Source organism: Pempheris klunzingeri, chromosome 3 (genome assembly GCF_042242105.1).
Source record: "Pempheris klunzingeri isolate RE-2024b chromosome 3, fPemKlu1.hap1, whole genome shotgun sequence".
NCBI lineage: Eukaryota > Metazoa > Chordata > Actinopteri > Acropomatiformes > Pempheridae > Pempheris > Pempheris klunzingeri.
The window spans coordinates 19,848,889-19,873,212 of record NC_092014.1 but is presented as its reverse complement, the minus strand read 5'-3'; the positions used below and the strand labels follow the sequence as shown (position 1 = coordinate 19,873,212).

Sequence of the window (24,324 nt, the reverse complement as noted above, 5' to 3'; positions counted from 1 at the left end):
TGTTCTTTGGTGAACAACACAAAACACCAAGCATAATTCCAGTGCTATAATATACTGTAGTATTGTTGTATGAATATATTATTGTATAACACATTTGAAACACATTTCAGATTTAACCTGATTCTTCTATATTACTGCTTTACAGAACATTTATGCTGACATGGGTTTAAAGCTATTGCTATCCAGTTTTTGCCATCTTAAAATGTGTATATTTATTTTAGAAAATAAAATTTTTCAGGGGTGGATGCTGCAATATATCTCACTTCACAAATCACTTTATTAACACTTTTATCTGTATTTCAGCCTGATGTTTTTGTTATCTTTGGACATTGTGAGATTTTCACAGAAATGTCAATAAATATTACACACATTTATACAGATATTATTCAACTTTTGTACTGTTGCTTCAACTTTTGTATTGTACTCTGGCAAAGTAATTTCCTTCGGGATCAATAAAGTTGATCTTATCTTATCTTATAAAATAAGGAAAAGGAAAAAGACATCTTAATGCTATACGTAAAAAAATAAATTGTCAAGTGAAGAGTAAGATTAGAATACACACGACAATTTGGGCCCCATAAAGAAAGTTTAAGATCCGAGAACAAAGACTTGCAGGATTGATGGGGTCTCTTCCAAACTCTGAGGCCATGTTATTTAAATCACATCCCTTCCACTGTAAAACTACTTCATCCATTCAAACATGCGGCCATAACTCTGCTTTTTCTATCAGCGATTTCTTCTATGCTTCATTGGTTGGTTATTGACAAAATGATTTATTGAATCAGTGGGAAAACATTTATAGGCTGTGCCACAGGAGCTAATGTTAGTTGCTATAAACACACACCTGTCTAAGCAGAACAGGTGGGGTTTTGCTGCTTTCAGAGCCTTCTGCTGAACAGAGAGCACTCACACAACTACATACTTATTACATACTTAGATTCGTTGTATTCTTTTGTGTATGTAGACATGAGAATTAAAAGGTTAACCCATGTAGTATAATGTGTAGAAACACTGTAGAAATCAAGCAAATTGAATTTGAACACAATTGATTTTTTAAATCAAAATTAAGAACAACAACAATTATTACAAGTTATGTGCAGAAACTCACACACATATGCAAAAGCACGTGCATTCTTGCACACACAAAGCAGTCCTTAGTTTGAACGGCAGTGTCCAGCAGCCCAAGTTGAAGTAACACAGTAGCTTCATGTGAAAACATAACTCTAACAGAGATAAACACAGGATTACAGCTAACTGCTGTTAGGAGCACAGACCTTAAGACCCCCGGGTCACACCCCAGGCAGCGGTGTTAAGTTTCAGACTGGTGAAAGACTGGTAAAGTGATCTGAGAGATCAGCATGCGGTTGCTCTGCAGAGGAACGTGGAGAGAAACTGTGAAACCAGCCTGACCATCTCCCTGTATCCTCCAACATGGATCCTACTTTACACAGATACAATAAACAGACACGTCCTGAGGAGAGATTCCAGCTGATGTCAGTCAGCAAGCTGTCAGCGAAAACAGGAAAACACTGTGTGAAATGGTTGTTATCATTGACACCATTTGACCGTCGCCCCTTAGGTCAGAGTGTTGAGAGTGTGAAGTGTTCAGCTATAGAGCAAATGGCTGAACAAACTGTAGCAGTTAAAGCCATTACCTGAGTTGACTGTTGTCTGTAGTGCACGGTGCAAAAAGTCTGATCAGTAGATTTATGACAAAATATATTACATTTCTGTATTTTTTCACAACTGTTTTGTTTAGGCTTAATTTAGGGTCACAACTAAAAAGTAACATTTTTAATAAAAAGTGTAATAAATTCTAATGAACAGAAGGGGTTTAATTACACAAGGTACATTTCAATCATGATAAATTCCCAGTTCAATTGAAAGATTTTCTTGACAATCATTATTATTAACCAGGCAAATAAAATAAACAGTATGTCATCTCATGTATTTCTTCCTGTAGTTGTGTTTTTTAAAACCTTAGCATCACACTCTCGTGAATGTCATTACATAATCTGTTTTGTGTGAGTGATTCAAAGCCTAAAACTGTGACGTTGTTTAGACGAGATGTTGTTTTGTTTTTGTTGTTAGTCCCATCCGTAAAATGCACCATTCAGGAGCCCCTGGAAGTGTGTGTAGTGCCTCCTGGTGAGTTGGCAATTACATGGCTTAACGCTGAGCTTATGGTTTGCAGTTAACAGAAACAGCTACTGTTCAAAGCCCGAGCCAACCCTGACAGTGATATCAATGCAGTGGTCAAACTGTCTGGGCAGTCAGACACAGACAACATTTTACAGGTCAGACATTAGTGAGTGCAGTGAGCAAGACTCTTGTTCTCTCTAATATTCCAAGGACATAAACAGCCTATTCCTGGATCTGTTTATTGAGCCCAACCTGCATTGACCTTTATGTATTCTGGTGGTGGAAGCAGCACTGGCACAGAGCTGTTAATAGAATTATCACTCTTACATCTGAAGCCGTTGATGTGAGCTTGCTGGCCAGAAACCCTCAAATTGTGACATAGAAATCCAGTAATCCAGCTCATTCAGGTCATCTCTTGATTGGGGTACTACCAACAGTAAGATGGCCCTTCTACAATCTAAAATGCAATCCCTGTTAAAAGTACTAAATAATTGATTTATAAAAGATTGGTATTGTTATCCCAAAGTCCCCGTTTAAAATAAAGTGTGAATCCTCAGTTTACTAACTATCTTTTATAAGTTATCAGTCGGTTTTTTGGTGGGACACAGACCAAGGTTATTTATGTACTACTTCGGATCAGTGCGTCATGTACATTTTCAACACTGATACACTCGCCTCTGATTATGTTTCGACATGCATAGTAAAGTGACTTCGAGATTGTAAAAATTTCCTCGTCCCCTTTATACATTCTGCACTTCACGGCTGTTTGGCCCAGTGTGAAGTTTATGTTGCTGTTGGATTTTCCCTGAACAAACCCCCTGTAAAAACAGAGACCCCGGCTGCTGGTCCGAGGTGGAATTAGGACCCCAGTCTGTCCCACACATGGGACTGTCTATCAGGTCCGTCAGCCAGAGAGGCAGGAAGAGGAGGGGCACTGGAAATTCTGCAGTTGCAGCACAATGGTTGCAGAAATAAGACTCCGTGATATGACGAGCTTAATTTACTGCTGCTTTCCTCAATGATGTTAAAAGAACATGAGGTGCCAAACGGTATGTCCACGGGCCAGTTTGATGATGGATATACACACATGAAATCACAAAGTGGTAGTTTGTGTTTTTAAAGTTGTAAAATAAAGTAGGCAAATTGTCCAGGGGAACCAATGGGACAGGTGAAACAACCACTAAAAGGTGTATTTAGATCATCACAACATTTAAAAGGGTGTAAACAATGCATGATGGATACTAGTCTAGTTTACATGCCCCTGAACCACAACAACCAGAGTCCAGAGACATCTAAAACCAGGACAGATCAAATTACTTTTACCTCCTCTGTACTGTGTCCTCACAGCCTCCATGAAGTAAAATGTAATTCAGTGCTCATTTATCCTCTCTCCTTGAAGTTAAAAAGAGGGAAAGACAATGGGATGTTGAGAAATGCAGGTCAGTACACTTGGTGGTCTGGAGGGATTCGTGTCAAATGTGTGAAATGTCTGAGGCCAGTCAGCTGACAAGTGTCTAAATCCAAACAAGAAAACTTTCATTATCACTGCTGCTCTACTGCCAGGGAACTATTAATAGACGCAACAGTCTCTATCAAGAAGGGAAAATAACATGATATCCTGTGTGATAGTGTTACGTTGATGTTAGACAGACTAGTTCCCTACATTATGATTGACTCTGATGTGCTACAAACATTGTTAAAAGATCATGTTGTTAATGTCATTGCAATCCAGTAGAAGTTACTTTGATTTTGAATGTTTAAATACTGGTATGCCGGTATAAAGGTTGTTGACCCAGTTTTCAGGTGTTCAACAGATTTTCCCCTCTGATCAGATATTTAAAACGATAGTCATGGCAACAATTTTTTTGATTATGTTGATTATGCAGCCATTTCCACCCAGAAAGGCCACTGCAGGACGAGTCGTTCACATCTGCAACCTCCCTGAAGGCAGCTGTACAGAGAATGATGTCATCAACCTGGGGCTACCCTTTGGCAAAGTCACCAACTACATCCTCATGCGCTCCACCCACCAGGTACAATTCGTTATTATCTGCCAATTATTTATTATTCATATTAATCAATAAATATTTTATTGTTGGTTGTTTATCATAAAATTATAGATATTTTTTTTGGTGCTCGGCTGACACGCCTATTCAGAGCAACATATATTGTGCATTTTAGTACAAGAAGGTTAACCATCCATCCATCTATTGTCTATACTGTTTACCTTAAGGATCGCAGGAGGGCTTGAGCCAGCTGATGTTGTGCAAAACGCGGAGTACACCCTGGACACCATGTAGAGTTCAGGGTCACAGTCATCTTCTTGTTCAAACTCAAAACCATCTTACCCTCTGTGCATGCTTGCACAGAGGGTGTTGAACCTGTGATTACTTCACTTGGAAGATCACCACAGTACATTTTTAGCTGTGTATATCATGCTCTTTGTCATAACTTACTGGCTGTTTAACTACCAGGACATGACAGCTCTCTCAGGTTCCCAGGTGTCAGTTATCATAGCTGAACTGCAACATTAATATCACTGCTATCAAATTTAAAGCAATCGTATTAAAATCCTTGTATTGGTTTCCAAAGCAACTGTTGTGCTGATTTACTACGGTAATGAAAGGTGATACCTTGTGATGATGATTTTCAAAGATTTGCTTACATCCAGTCTGACATCTGAGATGTGGAATATGTTTGCGCCGATCTCCCGCAAGAAAGACCATATAACTGTCAGAAGGGGATTATTGTTTACAGCAACTTTATGTTCTCCCAGGCATTTCTGGAGATGGCGTACGTTGAAGCAGCTCAGGCCATGGTTCAATACTACCAACTTACTCCAGCTATGATTAACAATCAGAAACTTCTCATACGGATGTCAAAGAGGTACAAGGAGCTGCAGCTCAAGGTAAGACTTAGGAACAAAGTAAACAGCAGTTTACAGCAATAGGGTGTGTTATCCAATGACTAAACTTGAATTTTATCTTCTGTATAGAAACCAGGTAAAGATGTTCAGTCAATCATCCAGGATATCAGCTCTCAGCGGGAGAGGGATGAGATGCAAGAACTGGAACAGTAAGGCAACATTTCACTCTCCTTTCAGTCTCAAATGCTTGTTTAATGTGGCCATGTTCTTGGAGTCACTGAGGGAAAAAATGCATCTAAAAGTGTGTGATCTATATGTGATATTTCTGAAAAAAGCTACTGCACAGTACAGCTTTAGAGGACTTTTCCATGTGTCTACCTATCATCTCCCTGCAGCTACATGCCAGAGAGAGCACGCTCCCGCAGCCCTATCAGCCGTTCTCTGAGTCCTCATTCCCACAGCCCCAGTTTTACATCGTGCAGCTCAGCCCACAGCCCCCAGGGGGCATCATGCAGGGGTCCAGAGAGAGGCAGCAATGGCCTGGGCCCCCGCCGGGGCTCCTGGGATTGGTCGTCACACTTGAGAAGGGCTGAGGACGAGAGGGAGAGAGATGACCCATGGAGAAACGGGAGCAGCGCGGATGACGAACGGCCTAATGGACGGGCAGCTGACCGTCGGAAGGCTTACCAGAAAACCCTGGATCATATCAATTCAAGATCTGCAGATGAGCGAGGAGGAGGAGGTGGAGGAGGAGGAGGAGGAGGGGGAGGGGGAGGGGGAGGAGGAGGTGAAGGGATGAGGGGCAACAGAGACTGGCACCCACGAGGCAGCCCTCAAGGCATGTCTTTCAACTCCTACAGGAACATGGAGGACGACTTCTACATGAAGGAACAAATGTACAAGTCAGACAAGCCGCCCAGACCTCCGTACCAAAGGCATGACGTGAAGCCAAAAAGGAGGGATGGTGGTGACTACCACAGTAGAGCGAGGTATTCTGAGTTTGAGATGACGGAGGAGCCACTTCGCAGAACAGTAGAAGACAAGAGGCAGGGTTCACCTGGCAGGGGCAGGAGTAAAAAGTCAAGCAGGAGGCACACCGCTGCGGAAAGGCACGAGAGAGACAATGCTACTGAAATCACTGTGAGTAACTTTTTTACAAAATTATTGTATACCTGTTTTATGCGGCACACCCTTGTAACTGCTGAGTCATGTCTTTTCCCAGGATCACCAGTCAAAAGAAAAATCGGTGTCACCTCAGCGAAGCAATAAACCAAAAGAGACGACTGAATGTAGTAAAGATAGAGATACTGTAAGTAAGCATTTAGATGTGTATTACACACTCACTCCTTCAGGCCTTTATTTACCAGGCTAACTGTAAAGGTGTTGGTACCCTATTTGAAGCTGTACATAACTGCGACTGTAGCTGGAATAGAGTATTAACGGCTCTTTTCTTGACCCATTTTCTAAGGTGAAGGAGTGGGAAAGTGGGGACGACACTGATGAGGAGTGTTGGTATCCTAAGAACATGGAGGAACTGGTTACCGTAGATGAAGTGGGAGGAGAAGATGATTCCATTATTGAGCCGGACCTTCCTGAGCTGGAAAATGCATCCTGCCCCAAAGAGTCTAAAGAGGATGAAGCAGTGGAGGAGCACGCATTACCACCCATCTCCTCGTCCTTGGATGCGCAGAAGACATCTGACGAAAAGTCTAACCAGGAGAAGCTCTGTGAGGATGCTGGAGCCCAGGCAGACACCTCTGTAACTGAGAAAACAGGGAATGTTTTAACAAAAACAAGTCCTGAAGACCACAAACTCAGTCCAGTGACTCCTGAGATACCAACTAGTAACATTAGTGACTTCCCCAATGAGGAGTTCAAGGCTGCACTGGATGAGACGTGTTTAGAGGATAAAGTATCCACAAGTGGGCCATCAGAAGAGCCAATAGAGAATCACATTTCTGTATCAGTGGACAGCAAAACCCTGGAAATAGGACAGGTCATAGAAACAATCAATAATGGGGTACAACACAAGGATGACAGTCTTAAAAAAGGTACTTTTCAAATTAGAAATCAGATGCTTGCAGCAGAATGGCACGAGATCTAGTGTCAGTTACATTAAGCATGTTAAAGGACAGATTGGTTATTATTACAGCTATAGAATATGAGCTTTGCTTGCAGGAATGATTGTTGCAAACAGCTTTTTTCTTCCCCAAGGAAAAGCATACTTTTCTAAGGTTTTGTGCATCCTGTCTTTCTCATAATTTATATGCTTTTTACAGAGATTAAGGTCCTCTCGTCACCTGTTGAGCAGGACAAAGCTGTCAGTGAACACAGCATCCCTTTGGGTAAGCATAATAAGTTCCATTATCACTCTAATTCTAACTTGAATGGTTTTAAATACACTGAGAATAGTGCCTTTGGTCGTAGTCCTAAAGATAAAGTGTTATCATGTTCACCATTAATATGTGCACTGACAACCTCTTGCATTAGCGCTCTAATTGACTGGAATTGCTTGGCTACTTGCTGACCTATTTCTGTGAGCAGGTTGTGAAATGCACCCCTGAGAGATGAGTATTTATATTATCATTAGGGCTAGAATGACACGGCCGAGCACATGGCCGGTGTGGGGCCTGCTGCATGGAGACTTGCATAAGCCCTGGTGCAGGGTATCAACAATAGACAGTACAGACACAAGAGTGTGGCTATTTCTGTTGCATGACGCCCCAAGAATGTGTGTGTGCGTGTGCCCAGAACAAACTGTGTCCATTGATAGCGTGACTGAGTCAATTTTGACACCGATGAGTCATGTGGTTGTTGTTATTGCCATTTCGTTAATTTTCTGTAACTAAAATAACATGCAGACTTACTCTCTAATTTCAAGCCATCAAGGTATATTTGTACTGGAATACAAAGTGCACACGTAGCTAGCACTGCTGGCATTAAAGATGATAATAATAATACAATATAATAATGAAGAATCTATTTATAGGCCAGTTTTCTAAACCCACATTAAATAGTGTTTGCAGGCAAATAAAAAAAATAAAAATAAAACCAATCACAGTATCGCTAGCAAATGGGCAGTAAATACAATCAAATATAAAATCAGGAAACGCTCACTCATAAAAGTATGTTTTGAGAACAGATTTGAAAGAGATCAATGATTCTGCTGACATGATCTTCTCAGGCAGCTCGCCCCTCTGAAAACTCTCTGTCTGAGGATCTCAGGCTGCAAACTTAGAGGTCAGATATATAGCACGGAGAGAGGCTATGAAGAGCCTTCAAAGGCAACGGTGAAATCAATTCTAAAACACACTGAGAGCCAGTGCAAGGAGGCTAAAACAGGCACGATATGGTCACTTTGCTTAAAAGCCTGGCCACTGAGTTCTGTACAGTCTGGAGCTGATGAATACATTTTTGGTTGAGGCAGGGTAGGAGGCTGTTGCAATAGCCATGAGGCGATGAAGGTGTATAAATGGTCCCTGTGCCTTTCAAAGATCAAATAGATGAAAGTATTTCTAAGACGAGTAAAACAAGACTGCACCAGTTTTGTTATGTGCTGCTCAAAGCTGAAGTTGCTATCAAATTCCAACGGGGAACCAACACATGACACGATTTATATTACTGTGTGCTGGGAGCCAGTTATGACGGTCTCGCTTTTACTTGAGTTAAGCTGCAGAAAATTTTGTGAAATCCAGTTTTTGACATCACATAGGCAGTCATACAGTGAACTCGGCATACCAGGATCAGTGCCTCTAACAGGCAGGTAGATCTGCGTGTCATCTGCCTAACAATGAAAGGAGACACCAAGTCTATAGGATGATATGTAGCAGGGGGGACATGTTCAGAGAAAATAGAATTAGTCCCAGCACTGACCCCTGAGGGACACCATACATGACAGAAGCAAAACATGACATGGTTATTAATGGACACAGAGCCTCCTGTGTACCAGGCATGCAGAGGAGCATTTTAAAGCCGTACCAGATATTCCTACCCAGTGCCTCAGACTGCCTAACAGAATTCTGTGACTGACTGTGCCCAAGGCAGTCCAGAAGACCAAGCCCTGAGCACATCCTGTCATCGGTAGCCGTTAAAAGGTCATTAGTCACCCTGAGAGGGGCGGTTTCAGAGTTGTGATGCAGTGCACTTGATGTGTGAGAGAGAAGCATGACCACTAAAGGAAAAGAATTTCACATGTGAGGAAACTGAGACAATGGCAGCCAAGGTGGAAGCCAGGGAGTAACGATAAAAAATGAATTCAAAAACAAGGCTTGGAGCAGTGAAGGTTGAGCCCTCTGAGATATCCTGTCTATCCTTATCATCATCAGAGACGCTGCATTAGGTCACGGTGAGCCTGAACTGCAGCCGTGCAGCAGGAGGTCCCACTTTGGGCTGTGAGTCCTGCAGGCTGAGGCCTGCACTTTGTTCCAGGTGGTACAGGAGCGCTTTTTTCATGTTGTGACAGACACAGCATGCCAGAGTCATCGTGCCCTCCTTCTCAGTGGTATGAAGGAGTTTACCCCTGGCTGCGTTCAAACACATCCAACAGCTCTTAGGCAGCTCAAAGATGTGCTGTATTACAGCGTGGGTGTAGGCATGGATGTGGCTGTACAGCCATGTTTTCAGGCCATATTCTCAGTCACCTAAACAATATGGAATAGCACTTGAATAGAATTCAGCCATGATTAATGAACACACACACGAACATACACACAATGCAAAAGAGAGTGGTGTAGTGAGGGCTGCACCCGGAGATGTTACATTTTATATCTTGCCTTTGACAGAGACATAATTTAGTTTCTCGTTGTCACTGTTGAAAGAAATTTAAAAAAAATAATAATACAAATGAACAAGTGAGTAAAAGAAACTGGATATTTTTACTTTGAAAATTTTAAATCCGATTTAAAAACATGTCAATTTTAAACAAAGACACAAAGCACAGCTCGTAATCACCTGGATCACAATATTGCCTGAAATCTTCTCACCGTCACCCGCCAGGTGGTGATTTCTGGGATTAAATTGTATTTTTTTTGTTTGCTTTTGAACAGGAGTGGAGTTCATTGTGCCAAGGACTGGCTTCTACTGTAAACTCTGCGGACTGTTCTATACCAGTGAGGACGCTGCAAAGACCGTTCACTGCCGCAGCACCGTACACTACAGGAACCTACAGGTACGCATATACAGAAGTCCTACATTAATAATTCTGTCTTCCCTGAATTGAGCAGGCTAACCCTCGCTGCAGTAGATATGTGTGTACTCCAGTGTGCGTGTGTGTGTGTGTGTAATGTATGCGCATATGCAACTTGTCTGCCTGTGCATTTGCTCTCACTCTGTTCACACCAGTAAATACAGTGTCACAGATTCAGAATGGCCTGCATGCTCCACTGTGCTGAGGGCACTGCTGGCGTGGTCCACAGTCACTGTGGTCTGGTAGCAATCGTTTTCACACCACCTGTTGTGGGGTTGGTGAATAATGTCTTCACACTCACATTCAGCACATGCATGTTATATTAATTTTCTCTGCCTTTCTTCTAATACTTGTCTTATGTTGGGGATAGGCTTTACTTGACATGTTTCATCAAAAACGGTGCTTAAGATTACGAGATATCTGCAAGTGGACATGAGTCAAGACTACGCAGTACATTTTTAATCTCTTTGTAATGCTCTTCTTAGTAGATTCCAACATTTTTAATTTTGGCGATATGCACAATAGTGCTAATAGTTCTGAAACGATTAGACAAACAACAATTTTTAATAAACGGAAATCAGAAATCATTCCTATAATATTAATTCATTTTTAAAGTCCTTTGTCAAGGAGAAATGTAAAAGAAATTGCTGGTTCCAGTTTCTCAAATTTGAGGACTTCTATGATTTTAAATGAAATGTTGTTAAATGTTGTGCTTTTGTACCATTTGTTGGACAAAACAATTTAAAGGCATTTTCTTCTCTGACATTTTATAGACTTTAGCGGTTGATTGAAAAAAGAATCAGCAGATTAATCAAGAATGAAAATGCATGAAAATACAGATTGCATGTAAACGTGAAACTGTATAAGGTTTCCGATTATTGACCATTCAGCATGTAGCCATCTTGCATGTCTCTCATCGCAGCAGCACAGCTGAGGCGAGCTGGAGGAGCAGCGATTCCCCAACATCTGATGGATTACATTCCAGGAGGAAAAAAACCGTTTTAAACAGTTGTGCTGTCTGTCACAGCTCTGTGTGTGTGTGTGTGTGTGTGTGTGTGTGTGTGTGTGTGTGCATTTTGGTGTTTTGTTAGTTTTAGATTAGTTTTTGTACTTTTTTTGATCAAAGATTTCTGTTTGACTTTCTTCACTCATCTACATTGCTTCACTTCGACACTCAATATTTGTTGTTTGTTGATTTTATTCTGCTTTTTTTTTTTGAAGAAAAAAGTGGGGCTTTGACTGAGCAAGGCTCTCAGTCTCAGATTGCAATCAAGCTAAATGGCTACGGTTTTACTTTCTCAGCCTGAAGCTGGTAATCGTGATATTATATGCAGATGCATAATACTTTAAATTTACAAATAATAATGAGTGGAAAACCTTCTCAAAAAGCAAAAACACGTTAAAAAATGTTGAGTAAAATCAGATGATTACCGTCAGTGTGTTGGTATCGTGCCATGCCTCTGTTAAAAATTTTTTTTTTCGATTTGGGCTTTATGTGTGTCTTTTCCTCCACCCATCCACAGAAATACCTGTCCCAGCTGGCAGAGGACGCTGTGACGGATACAGTCGATGAACCGTCAGCAGCACAGTGACACCAGCCGAACCTCTCACGTTCTGTACAGCGAACAGCAGAGGAAGGATTCGTGTGTGTCGTCTGTTGGTGCAAAACTACAGCACGGAGAATGTGACACATGGAATCGAGTATGTAGACAATTGCACTGGTTTTGGTATTTTCGGGGGAGGGATGCTTGGATGTGTTGAATGGCACCACCAATCCCCGTCACAGATGCTCTCAATCTTGTACATATCTGATGTGTATTGTATAATAAGGCTACAATATTTAATTACTTTTTTTTTTTTGGCTTATCAATTTTCTTATAGTTTATTTCATTGGATTGTGTGTGATCAGATTTGTTCTTTTATTTGAATGGAAATGTATTTACAATTATGTCTAATTACTGCAAAGATAAACTTTAACAGTATGGGCTCATGTTAGTCCATTTTTTTTTCAGTTTGAATCAATGATGCTCATCCTAGCGACAATGATACATTTACAGCTGCAAAATGACTTGAAATACGTGCCAAGGAATGTTTTTACTCAGTGAAAAAACTGAGGCGGATTCTCAGGTTTGTTGTATTCGTTGAACAGATTTTGATGTAAAGCTCAGTACTCAACAATTACGTTTTTATTTATATCGGGGCCTTTAAAGGCTCCTACTGTTCTGATTTCATATCTGTCAATATCTGTCTGTCAGGTAAAAATGTCCATCATTTGGATTGATAATGATTCAACTATGCAAACAATCTTTATTTCCTTGGAGTTTTGTGGTGAATTGAATTCAAAAGACAATCCCAGTCACATGCACCAATATATGTAATGCCTTAAATACTGAAGACCTTAAACTGGACCATGTGTTTAATTTATCAGAGTTAAACATGCAGTGTTTGATGTTAAAATGATTTATACGGAGGGATTTTCAAGCCAGAATTTGTTTTTGTATACTGTGAATACTGATCCTGTGATCAGTGATAGTGTTGTTTTCTTTGACAAACTTTTCATAAGATTTTTGATGCAAAAAAAACTTGAATAAACATTTTAAACTTGTTTCAATAGACATGTTTGCTTTTTTCAGTATATTGTGTATGCTGTGTGGTATAATAGTGATACAGTGATGACCCCCCCCCCCCACACACACACACACACACACACACAAAGCAGTGGTGGAGTTTGACTGTGACTGTTATTGTCACTATTATCATACTACCACTAGATTATTATTACTCGTGCATTAATGTAAAAGCAGGGTATCACTGCTGTAGCTGTTTAAAGTGGAGCTCATTTTAACTATTAACTATTTTGTATAGGACTGCGATGAATAATTATTTCCTTACAGATTCATCTGATAATTTGTTTCTTGACCAGGCCAGTTATTGTTTGGTTATCTATTGTCCAAACCTCACAATGATATTTACTGCAGCAACATGTTTGAGAAATGAGAAACTGAAACCTCAAAATCTTGCTTAAATTTTTTTTTTAAAAATGACATGTTGACATGTTTTGTGTGTAAATATATGGCATAAAGTGAATTAAAAAAACACTCCAGTACTGAACAGAAACCTCAAAGTAACTTAACACCTTCTAGTAGGACGTGAGTGGGTGTGTGGTAAAAGAGCTCCCCCAAGTGTTGAGGCAAAAAAAATACATCTGGGTGCTGAATCTTGATCTGGAGGTCTAAATGAAACTGTTGAACTCAGTTTGGATGTTTGTGTTTGACATTTAAACACTGATTTTGTCCAAAATGATTGTTTTATGTCGCACATCCATTCTGCTTACTCACACAGCAGGTTCAGAAAACATAAAATTAGATAAATAATGATTATTTACACAGAGTCAATCGATCAATGTCAATCAATGGCATCATTAAATAACCACTATATTTTAGCTGATGCGCTAAACTGGAAAGAGCTGTCCCACACCGCCACCGACAGGGGGCAGCACTTCACAAGACACACGGACTACACAGAAGGTGCGAGAAGAAAATCCCGTGTTCTATTTTGATTGGTCCTTAGTTTTAAACCCCCACGTACTGTCGACCAATCAGAGGAGGAGAACACAGACCTACGCGCCTGCGTTGCTGGGTAGATGAAACAAAAACAACAGGGTTGGCGTTAGAGTTTGAAGCTCGGACACAACAGACGGTCAGGGATTTTATTGTGAGTTATTTAATCGACAGAGCAATGGGCATTAAAATACATGCTTTACGTGTCAGCCTTGTGAAAGATTTAACCATTTTAGCGACGTAGCTAAGATACGCTAACGGACTCTGCAGTGAGATTGTAACGTTATTTATTTTATTTTTTTACAGACGTTTGAGCTTCAACACCAGATAAATGTCGAGTCAGCGATGTTTAGGGAGCATAACAAGCTGTAAACTGCACGTACAGACTGTGTTGGTGCTTAGTGCTCGACGTAAATGTGCCTTTCTGCAGTTACTGTGGAGTTTGGTGCTTTGACGCAGTTATTTCCTTTGCCAGCGAGCACTGAAGCTAACGTAGCGTTAGCCATTGTTTACCAACAGAGAGACTTTGAATGAATAGGGGGAGGGGAGGCCGATGCGTTGCAGCATGTCTGGGCATGTTATTAACGCATGTCTGCATATAACATTTCTGTTTCCTCTCCTACGTTGCAGGTATCATTTGAAGATCTTTTTTTTTTTTGCACGCTGTTCCGCTGCAAAATCTCTTTTGTATTTTAAATATGGCAACTGACTGCGAGGCCTGGCTGAACTCAAACCCCGTCGGTGAGTGTGAGCCCAGAGGCTGCAGCTACGTGTGAGCCAGCCCCTGCGACTGAAATGCTCCATCAGCTGTGTCTGATGTGGGGCACTGGGACTTTTTCGTGCGGAAGTGGTTGATGGCTTATTTTCTTGCACGGCCTGCTGGTTTAGCGATGTTGAATTTGGCTCTGATGTCGTTCTGCAGCCGAACCCACATTGTGTGGGAGGCTGCAGATAGACATTGACAACAGTTTATTTCAGTCTCACTAAAGGCATCTTTTCTGAGTGAGATGTGCTGACACGTGGCCCCCAGTGAAATAAAAAAGAATGTCTTTTATATGCTTAGGCCTGAAATCTTTCCTGCACATTATTTCTGTTTGCTCATAGTTTGTCAACTCAAACTAAAACTTTTTTCCTTGTAATTCAACAGAGGCAGAGGACCTGAGTGACTCTTTTGCCTCAGGAGATGAAGACAATGGAGGGGTGGTTATCGCCAATAAAAACATCAACAATGAGATCAATGGTAACTGGGTGTCCTCGTCCAGCAACAGCATCCACGAAGCGCGTCTCAAGGCGAAGGCCAAGCGGAGGCTGAGGAAGAACTCCTCCAGGGACTCTGGCAGGGGGGACTCACTCAGCGACAACGGGGAAGTGGTCAGGGGATCCGCGGTTGCACCCACCAGCCCCAAGAGCAAGCTGCTGGACAGAAAGTCCCGGCTTGGCAAGGGCAGAGGTCTGCCAAAGAAAGGTAAGAATGTTTAACATTTTAATAACCTCAGACCTCAGACCAGTTTGTTTTCTCTGAATATGTCAGAATGATGATATGTTATCAAGTAACATTGAGACACCAAAGAGATCAAATGTCTTTGTTTCTCTAGTTTCAAAGACAACCTTTTGGTGGCCGTTACCACAGGAGAGTAAAAGTTGATCAAAGAGCCACTGGTGTTTCTGTGCCTCAAAGGGAAGGCCTTCGTCACCGTGTGACCCACTGTAGTCATCACCTGGAGGCTTTCCCTTTGGGAGCCATAAACCAGTTGGCATGTACACAAATGGCGAGGTGATCCCAAGCAGGTCACTTACATTTAAAAGAGCCCTTTTCTTGTCGTCTGCTCAGCTAAGCTTTAATTGAAATCTCCTTTTGAGGGTTGAATAATAACTTTGTCAACCTTTGCTTATAATGTACCATGAGTCGCTTTTCTGTTGTGATATTCTGTCAATGCAGTGGATAGGACGTGCATATTTCACCTTTTGGACTGCCAAAGGGTTTATGGAGCATTTGTCCTGTGCATGAGATTAGCCTGTCTGTTTCTGTGGCGCTGAGTAAGATGATCTTGTGCACCCGGTCACAGTCTTATATTTGGATATATTCTATCTCATTCTGTGTGATCATACTAATAATATCATTTGACATTCAGCTGAAACTGTTGCATAATGGCGTACGATGGTGTCTTATCCAGGCTATAATTCAAACCATAGATGGCTCCTCTGACCTGCCTTGTCCTGGCCCACACACACACACAGACTCATCAAAGAAGTATTAATTTGTCAGCCTGTTCTGATAATATAGCTGGTCCTCATGGGGTGATGTGAGCATGCAGTGTCTATGTAAGACTGTCGGCAGACTGCAGCACAGTTCAGTCATTTCACTCTTCCCATGGGCAGTGGAACTGGACCAAGTGTGATTTCTCTTGGGCCAGTGTCTGTCCATTTTTCTGGTTACATAAGAGAACTGCCATGCCAGTAGAGCCATGTTGTTTGAGCTGCGTTTTCCTGCATTAAAAGTTTATGCATTACAGTTTTGAAAGCCAAATTCAGTGGATGTTCCGAGTTTCTGGCCGGAGCAAACTAGTGCATGCCATCTTTTACGCTGAAGTTGGTCAGGTTTGCATAACCAGTGTGCTAAATATAGTGGCACATATGTCACATGCAAAATATAGGATTGGAACTAATGGGGGTTTCAAAGCATGTCGCACAAGCCGCTTGGTGTTGGGCTTCTTAAACTGTCTGCAATCTGTTAGTGCTGACCTCAGACCCAGCAGATGTTTGTTCGTGTAACACATACAATGGTGTCACCTCTCCAAATGCAGGGATTATATCACAGCATGTAGCACGGGAGTTGGTACAGATTATACTCTCAGACAATGATCCTCACGACATAAGTAATATTATTATAGCAACTAGCACTCTGTTGCCAGTTTATTAGGTACACCAAGGTACATTAGGTACACTAATGCATTGGGAATACAACAGCCCGACAATAAATCCTCCTTCATGAAGGTTATAGTGTTCAGTTAATATTGAACCTGTTTCAGAGAGGTGTAGATTTAACTGTATTGTCTTTTTGGAGGATGTTACTTTTGTTGCTGTTGAATTATACTGTGTCGTACTGGCAGATGTTCCTATTATTGTGTCCAGCCTGTTTTTATTAGTGAGGGTAGGCCTAAATAACAGTAACACCTCTCTGTAGAATGCAATAGAGTTCAATTGCAGCACAAACTCCATCCTTCAGAATGACAATACAGTTTAATCAACACCTCTCTAAACAGTGAAACACAAACTGAACAACAAGAACACCTGAGATATGAGATGTTTTTCCTGCTGTAGATCGGCATCACCCTTCTTTTCCCGTGTCTCAAAATTGTGATACATGGTTTCATGCCCTGTAACCCTCACTGCCCCACCTTCTTAACTCGTCTGCTCTGAAGGTGTTTGTCAGGGGCTTATATTTCAGGGACACTATGTTAAGTCTGACTTTGTGTGTCTGTGGTTTTCTTTTAAGAAACAAAACAACTCATGTTTCAGGTAACCAAGATATGTTTGCCACTAAATCCTTTAGGAGTGACACCGTTCCTGGTCTTTCTCTTTTACCTCATTGCCTAGACACGAGTGATGGTCTCTAACATTGTCACTGTCCGCAGGTGGTGCTGGAGGGAAGGGCGTGTGGGGCAGATCTGGTGAAGTTTATGGACCGGAGGAGGTAGATCAGAAAGACCCCAACTATGACGAAGCTCAGGTACGAAGTGTTGACACGGTACATTTTTCATTAGACATGGAGTGTTTTTGCATCACTACCTGTAATAATAATGTATTATTTTTGTTAAGATTTTGTTGTTGCTCACACTGTATTTTTGAGGGTGTAGTTTGCTGTAGTACAGTCCATCATATTACATGTTTTCTTTCTCTAATTTATCTATATGGTGGATAACACAACAATGTGTCATTTAAATGCATAAAACTGTAAAAGTGAGTCATTTTCTGTAAATGTTGATGCCCGATAATATTACTAACTGCTTTGGCCGGTCGTCCTTACGTAATCTTCCAAACACTAGACCTGGAATATGTGTGTGTGTTTTGACAGGAAAACTGTGTGTATGAGACTGTGGTCCCCCCGCTGGATGAGGGGGACTTTGAGAAGACCGTCACTCCCATAGTGCAAGAGTACTTTGAACACGGCGACACAAATGAAGTAGTGGTAAGTGAGCAGGAGACCATCTGTCAGTAGACATGCGTAACAGAAGCAGAAATCTAGATGGGAATCGATCTTTTACAAAGTGCTCTAAAGATAACACAACCAGGAAGAACATGCTGAGGTAACGTGTCTCTCTCCACATCCAGGAGCTGCTTGCAGAACTGAACCTGGGGCCCATGCAGAGCGAGGTGCCCTCACTGGCTGTGTCGCTGGCCCTGGAGGCCAAAGCCAGCCAACGGGAGCTCACCTCCAGGCTGCTGGCTGACCTGTGTGGGTCCGTTCTGTCCCACGGCGACATGGAAAAGTCCTTCGACAAACTCCTCCGAGAGCTGCCTGATCTTGTTCTGGACACACCTGGGGCCCCACAGGTGAGCCTCCTGAGGGTCTGCGTGTCTGCGTGCGCGTGTGTGTGTGTGTGTTTTTAACATTGAAAATATTCATGAATTCAGGCTGGTTACTTGGGTAAACTCATTTGTGTGTTAGGATATTTAACGTTTTTGTGACCTTGAAGGATATTTTAACAAAATGCTCAGCAGAACTGGCTCCTACCCATTACAGTAAACACATGGGATTTGTTCAGTGTGCTTTCTGTGTGAGTTTTTACAGTCTGTGGTGGGGTGCAGGGGAACAACACTGTGTGTGTGTGTGTGAGAAAAAGCAAGTGTGTGGTGTGTGTTTTTGAGCGCTTTCCTTTTCAGCCTGCACAGACATGAGATCTGTGGCTATTGTCTGTCAGCACTCGCAAAATGCAAGCTCAGCGAAGGACGCTCAAAGGGTCATTGGTCGTCGTCCCCCACATCCCCCCCTTTCACTGTCTCATTTGGGCTCAATAGTCATTTCTGTCCCACTCTCACAGTTCTCTGTGGGTTTAAAGGGGCATTATGACTCTGCCCTGCCCCCACCTCCTTCCCTCTATCCCTTTCAGTCTCTCTCAGTTTCACACACACACACACATACACACTCCTCTCTTTCACCCAATGTGCCTGCCAGTCTAGCCAAAGCCACGGGGTCAGATGAGATGGAGCTGCCTCTTGTCTGACCAGGAACAATGATGAGTGATGAGCGCAGGCTTTGTGGTAGCTAGAAGTGCAAAGCCAGCTCTTTCATGTCCCTAAATCATGTGCGCACACTACTGTAAACAAACACACACACACACACACACACACACACACGCCCCTGAGGCCACTGTCAGTCATCTGTAAGGGCCTGTGTCCACATAGCATTTTTTTCTGAGCACCAGCGTCTTTCTCTCAATTGTTTGCAATCAGGAGAGTGTGTGTGTGCGGCCACCAAGTGGCACCAGAGCGCTGTGACTTGTTTGTGTGGTTGCTGCAAGCACTTGTAGTTGAAAATCTCTGAACTTTTCAGGAAGGTGCTGGTGTTGTCACTATCGCCTTTTCAGGTATCCAATCATATATTAGATGGTGTGGGTCTTGTCAGCCTGGTAACCAAATAAAAGTATAAGATTCATCAGCTGCTCCGCAATTTGTCACCCTGCATGTTGAAAACTTGCTGCACAGTCAACCCTTTGTTAGCGTAGCGTTATGGTAGATGCTAAGATAATGTCAGTCTAAAACACAACCCACACATAGCATTTTTCCTGACCGTGCCACTGTATAAAACAAGTGGGTGTAGCCTCTGGGTCTGAAAAGCCAATACTGAAGAGCTTTAAACCTGCATTCTTCCTAATGGCTAGGGAGCAACACACTGGCTCCAAAAAGGAGTTTGATTGTATGGAAGTCTGTGAGACAATGAGTGTACATCTCATTTGATTTATTGCCTCGGTAAACGTGTGACTTATAACTAACCAATCAGAGACTGTCTTTGTGGAATGAACGTTAATCTTTTGGCTGCAAAAAAAGCAAGATAACGATGCCCGTGAAGCCAAATTCGACACTTAAAAACAGGAGTTCACAAACCAGTGGATGACGTCACAGTGGCTACACCCACTTCTTCTACACAGTCCATGCCATGTCAACATCCGACACCTTTTGACTTGTGCATGTTAAACAAAGGGACCTTCTGCATGAGGGGTAGACAGAGTGACGGGCCTAAGGATCAAGTTTCAATCAAACTGTGCCATCCCCAACTTGGTGCTGTACAATTTGTTTTGGTTTGTTAACCTTTATCCCGCTTTTGTGTTTATTCTCCAGTTGGTGGGCCAATTCATTGCACGCGCTGTTAGCGACCAAATACTGTCCAAGACCTACATCGAGGGCTACAAAGGCAGAGTTGACTGTGAATACACAAGGTGGGTGACCTGTTGGCCAAATTCTGGTGGCTGTGATTTGAATTTTCTGGCTTTTAAGTGTTTGCAAGTGAGAGTATATTTACTGCTAAAGATAAGCGGGGGGGTTCTGTCAATAATATCAAACGGAGCCTTTCTTATTTTTGCAAAAAAGGGGGATTATTGCATATTAGAGGAGAAGCAGCATGTTCTCTCGCAGGTAGTAGCGAAAAGATGGCTGAGTGTAAATGTTGCCTGTTTTCATCTTCCAGGGCTGCACTAGACCGGGCGGCTGTGCTGCTGAAGATGAGTATGGGTGGCTTACGCATTGACAACCAGTGGGGGGCGGGCGGGGGCCAGAGACCTGTCATACAGCTCATCAAAGAGGTAAATTACATGAGAAGACCAATCTGTTCTTTGTGAGCAACAGCCCAGTATCTTGTTATTCATGTTTTGTTACTTTTCTCACCTTTTCCAACCACAATAATTGTAATTTCCTTCTGTCTGTCCCGTCAGATGAACCTGCTGCTGAAGGAGTTCATCCTGTCAGGAGACAGCAAGGAGGCCGAGAGATGCCTGCAAGACCTGGAGGTTCCTCACTTCCACCACGAGTTTGTTTACGAGGTAAACTGTTTTAGCCTGAAGCAGAACATGGCTTGATCTAAACTAAAACAAGTCAATAAGATAAATCTGTTTGGTCGTGCAGCAAGGGCTTCTAGTGGCTGTGACAAGGCTGTGAATATTACTGCTGTTTACCCATCAGGCAATAGTGATGGTGTTGGAGTCCAAAGGAGAGAAAACGTTCAAAATGGTTCTGCAGCTGCTCAAGTCGCTCTCTGCTTCCTCCGTCATCACTGTGGACCAAATGAAAAGGGTAAGGTGCCACCTAGTGTTTGAATCCCTGCACTGCACCCATTTATTTCACCGTGCACCTGCTCGGTAGTTTGGCAGCCTCATAAGGTGCCGTTCTATTCACAGTGACTTCTTCTCCTCTTTTATAGGGTTATGAAAGAGTTTATATGGACATTGCTGAAATCAACATCGATGTTCCTCGTGCATATTTCATCTTGGAGCAGTTTGTTGATAAGAGCTTCAGTATGGGAGTCATTGATGAAAAGTTAAGAGATCTTTGTCCCTGTCGGTAAGTGCTCCCTGCGGCTTTTCTCAGACACGTACATTACGCTCCTCTCTGACGGGCAACACATTAACCTGTTCTTTGTGGTTTGTTGATTGTGGTTTTTTGTCTCTTCTCAGGGGCCGCAAGAGATTCGTCAGCGAGGGAGATGGCGGTGTTGTCAAACTTGAAAGCTACTGAGGAGCTCTTTTTATGTGCCAGATTTCCTGAAAAGAAGAGGATAAAGCTACTTTTTTACTTGCATATTTTTCAAAATAGTTGGGTACAATTTTTTTTCCCCTTCTAACAGTCAAAAAGAATGTACATTTCTGAAATTGAGGTGGGCTTAAAAAAAAATGCACTTTTGATTGAAACTGAAGTAGATCACTTTCTCCAAAGTGTTTCAATATAAACATTTACATAAGCTAACCCTTAAAGTGCCACACCTCTCAGTGTCAGTCATTCCATGTTGTTTTGTACAGTATTTTCTTGATTTCACTGCCACTCCTTTTGTGTTTTCTAGAAAGCAATGTTTGTACAGAGATGACTGGTTTGTGTCAAGAGCTTTATAAAGGGGTATAAAAAAATAATAAATAAAGGGGGAGCATGTTGGCTAAAAGCAATACTGTCTCCCTAACTAGCTGCTGTTTCTATGCTGTGCTTGACTTTTTTTTTTTTTACCCTTTAAACTACACAAAGATGTCATTCGTGAAAGGTGTCGAGGTGTCGAGTACCGTGCAAAAACAAATACCAGTCGGGTAACTTCACAAAATGGTGTTTAGAGTGTTTATTTTTATATCTGGGGAATACTGGTGTATGAAATGTACCACGTATTGCTCCTTGTTTATTCATTAAATCACTATTGAATAATCCAAGACTGTTCTTGTGAATGTCACAGTATTAAGACACAGCACTAACTACATGTTGCAGCCTAACTGTCTGATCCACATGTGAATTGTTCTGTCCCACACACAAGGAAGCCATTAACGGACTTTCTTGGATGCATTAATGCCACATCACAGATGCAATAATACAAACAGAAAGCGGATTAAATGTACAGGTCTTAGTCGCCAACCACACTGGACAATCTCTTAAACTATAGATGTAATCCTCACTAATGACATGCAGTAGATTGACAATAACTCGGTAACAGCAAGACTTCTCATATCTGCACTGAAGCACAGCTTTACTAACTTCTTGGCATTGCACTTTACTGTCCATATGAACACATAATCGACCAGCGCTTGAAAACACTGGATTTGTGCCATCCATCAAGAGGAATGTTATACCAATGCAACTACTCCTTCTTTTAACGAATCCGCCATTGGGCGTCTACTGCAACTGCTCCTTCATTGCCAGTTCCTGCTGTTTGACGGCCTCTTGAGCCTCCATCTGCATCTTCTCCAGTTTTTCTAGAGTGACTGATTTGAGTGGGAGCAGCTTTGGCTTGCACAGTACCATGGTAGGGACATCTTCCATGGAAAGTTGCCCTGAGGACGTTGCCAAAACAGAAAAAAACAAACAAACACTACAACATAAATTCTCACATTTCATCAACTAATCTTGGCTCGAATGCAAAGATCATGAGAACACTTGGCTAGATTGTTGCTATTTTTTCACAAAAGCCTCTAACACATTAGAAGTACCTCCAATTAAACTTTTAAAACACATTCTAGTAGCCTGCAACCCCGAGATTTTAAAGCGGAGCCCAATGTTTCATTGGTGGACTTGTTTTACCTGTGGCCAGTGTTTTTAATTTTTTGCTTCACTGATGGTCAGCGTTCATCTACCAATGTCACTGCATGAAACATCTGGACGACTTACACATCTGGTGCTCTGCCCCTGAGCAGCTTGTACACATTAGAAAACATTGTTATCCAGCTATGGCACTGACCCAGATTTTATTACCAGATTGTATAACTGTTTATGCAGCAACAATATCAATGGTGTTGAGCAGTAAAGAGGGAGCACACAGCACACAGCACAGAGCACCCACTGACTAATTTTGCAAGCTTTTGCAAATTTCTAAACAGTTCACATGTTGTACTGAGCTCCACAAACAACCTTTTGTTTGCAGCTACAGCGGTCCAAATAGCTAACTGCTGTCGTACAAACCTTGTTTGGGCAGAACTTCTCTGAATATTGACTTGACTTCTGGCATTGTGTCTTCTGAGAGCTCCCTGCAAGTTAAAAAAAAAAAAAAAAAAAAAAAAAAGAAGTCTTCATTGCATTTGGTTGAAATATTCTATCTGACATAGATTCATGACACCAACATTTATCGGGCTGTTCAGGAAGAGATGAGAATACAGGTAACACCAGATAATCCTGAAGGAAAAATGATTTATTATCGCCTTTGTCCTGTGCTATATTTGCATAATTACACCACAGTTGTGTTTCCTGTTTGATGTAGCGTTAAATGCGTTACTTAGTTGGTTAATGTCCAAGTATATTACCAATAACCTTAAGGCAAAGTGACTGACTGAGTCGTTGAGCTAATTTGCAGATTGTTGAATCGAATAGTCGTTAGCCCAAGGTAACGCTAGCTAGAGTTAGCACGCTAACTAAACGACACATCATGGGCCCAGCTGCTCTTTTAGAGAACTACCCGTCAAATATCGCTGCTATCACTGACAATACGCTGAAATATCTTTCAGTTGCCGTGCGTGAGACCGTTAAATCAAAAACACTGCTCATGAGAGTGAATTGTAAATAATCTCACCTTTAGCACCAGCAAAAGATTACCGCGGTTGTCAAGCCAACACTTCCGTGGTAATCACGTGACCTTCTTCTTCGCTTCCTCAGCTACACTACTGTACTGACACCTAGAGGCGGCTCTCAGAACAAGTCCACACAAAATCATATTGGACTAAGATGTTTGGGTGTTTTTACACTGCTCCTTTCTTTCATTTTTGCTTGTTAAATGTTTGATGTTTTTGAACAGTGTTTTCAATTACTACAAGCACTCACATTTACAGTGTTGTAATTTTACTTTTTTTCTGTCACATTAAAGCTACAACTTCCCAGTGGTGACTCATATATGAATT

General features: G+C 41.9%; 2 protein-coding genes across 2 annotated transcripts in view; both read left to right on the top strand.

Annotated features, from left to right (window-relative positions):
* The window catches only part of rbm20 (RNA binding motif protein 20), a 43,536-nt gene extending 30,779 nt beyond the window's left edge, over positions 1-12,757 (top strand). Inside the window, exons 6-14 of the mRNA XM_070827686.1 lie at positions 4,029-4,175; positions 4,919-5,050; positions 5,138-5,217; positions 5,404-6,148; positions 6,231-6,317; positions 6,477-7,059; positions 7,288-7,353; positions 10,054-10,175; positions 11,717-12,757. Coding sequence (XP_070683787.1) covers positions 4,029-4,175; positions 4,919-5,050; positions 5,138-5,217; positions 5,404-6,148; positions 6,231-6,317; positions 6,477-7,059; positions 7,288-7,353; positions 10,054-10,175; positions 11,717-11,785 — 2,031 coding nt within the window. The 3' untranslated portion in view covers positions 11,786-12,757. The remainder of the gene's footprint in view (positions 1-4,028; positions 4,176-4,918; positions 5,051-5,137; positions 5,218-5,403; positions 6,149-6,230; positions 6,318-6,476; positions 7,060-7,287; positions 7,354-10,053; positions 10,176-11,716) is intronic.
* Positions 12,758-13,823: 1,066 nt separating this feature from the next.
* On the top strand, positions 13,824-22,151 carry pdcd4b (programmed cell death 4b). The gene is made up of 12 exons (XM_070828198.1): positions 13,824-13,907; positions 14,384-14,494; positions 14,901-15,218; positions 17,389-17,483; positions 17,829-17,942; positions 18,086-18,307; positions 20,093-20,190; positions 20,439-20,553; positions 20,683-20,790; positions 20,930-21,040; positions 21,168-21,307; positions 21,421-22,151. Exons 2-12 carry the CDS (start codon positions 14,452-14,454, stop codon positions 21,479-21,481), a joined length of 1,425 nt encoding a protein of 474 aa, XP_070684299.1. The 5' UTR covers positions 13,824-13,907; positions 14,384-14,451; the 3' UTR covers positions 21,482-22,151.
* Positions 22,152-24,324: the final 2,173 nt, after the last annotated feature.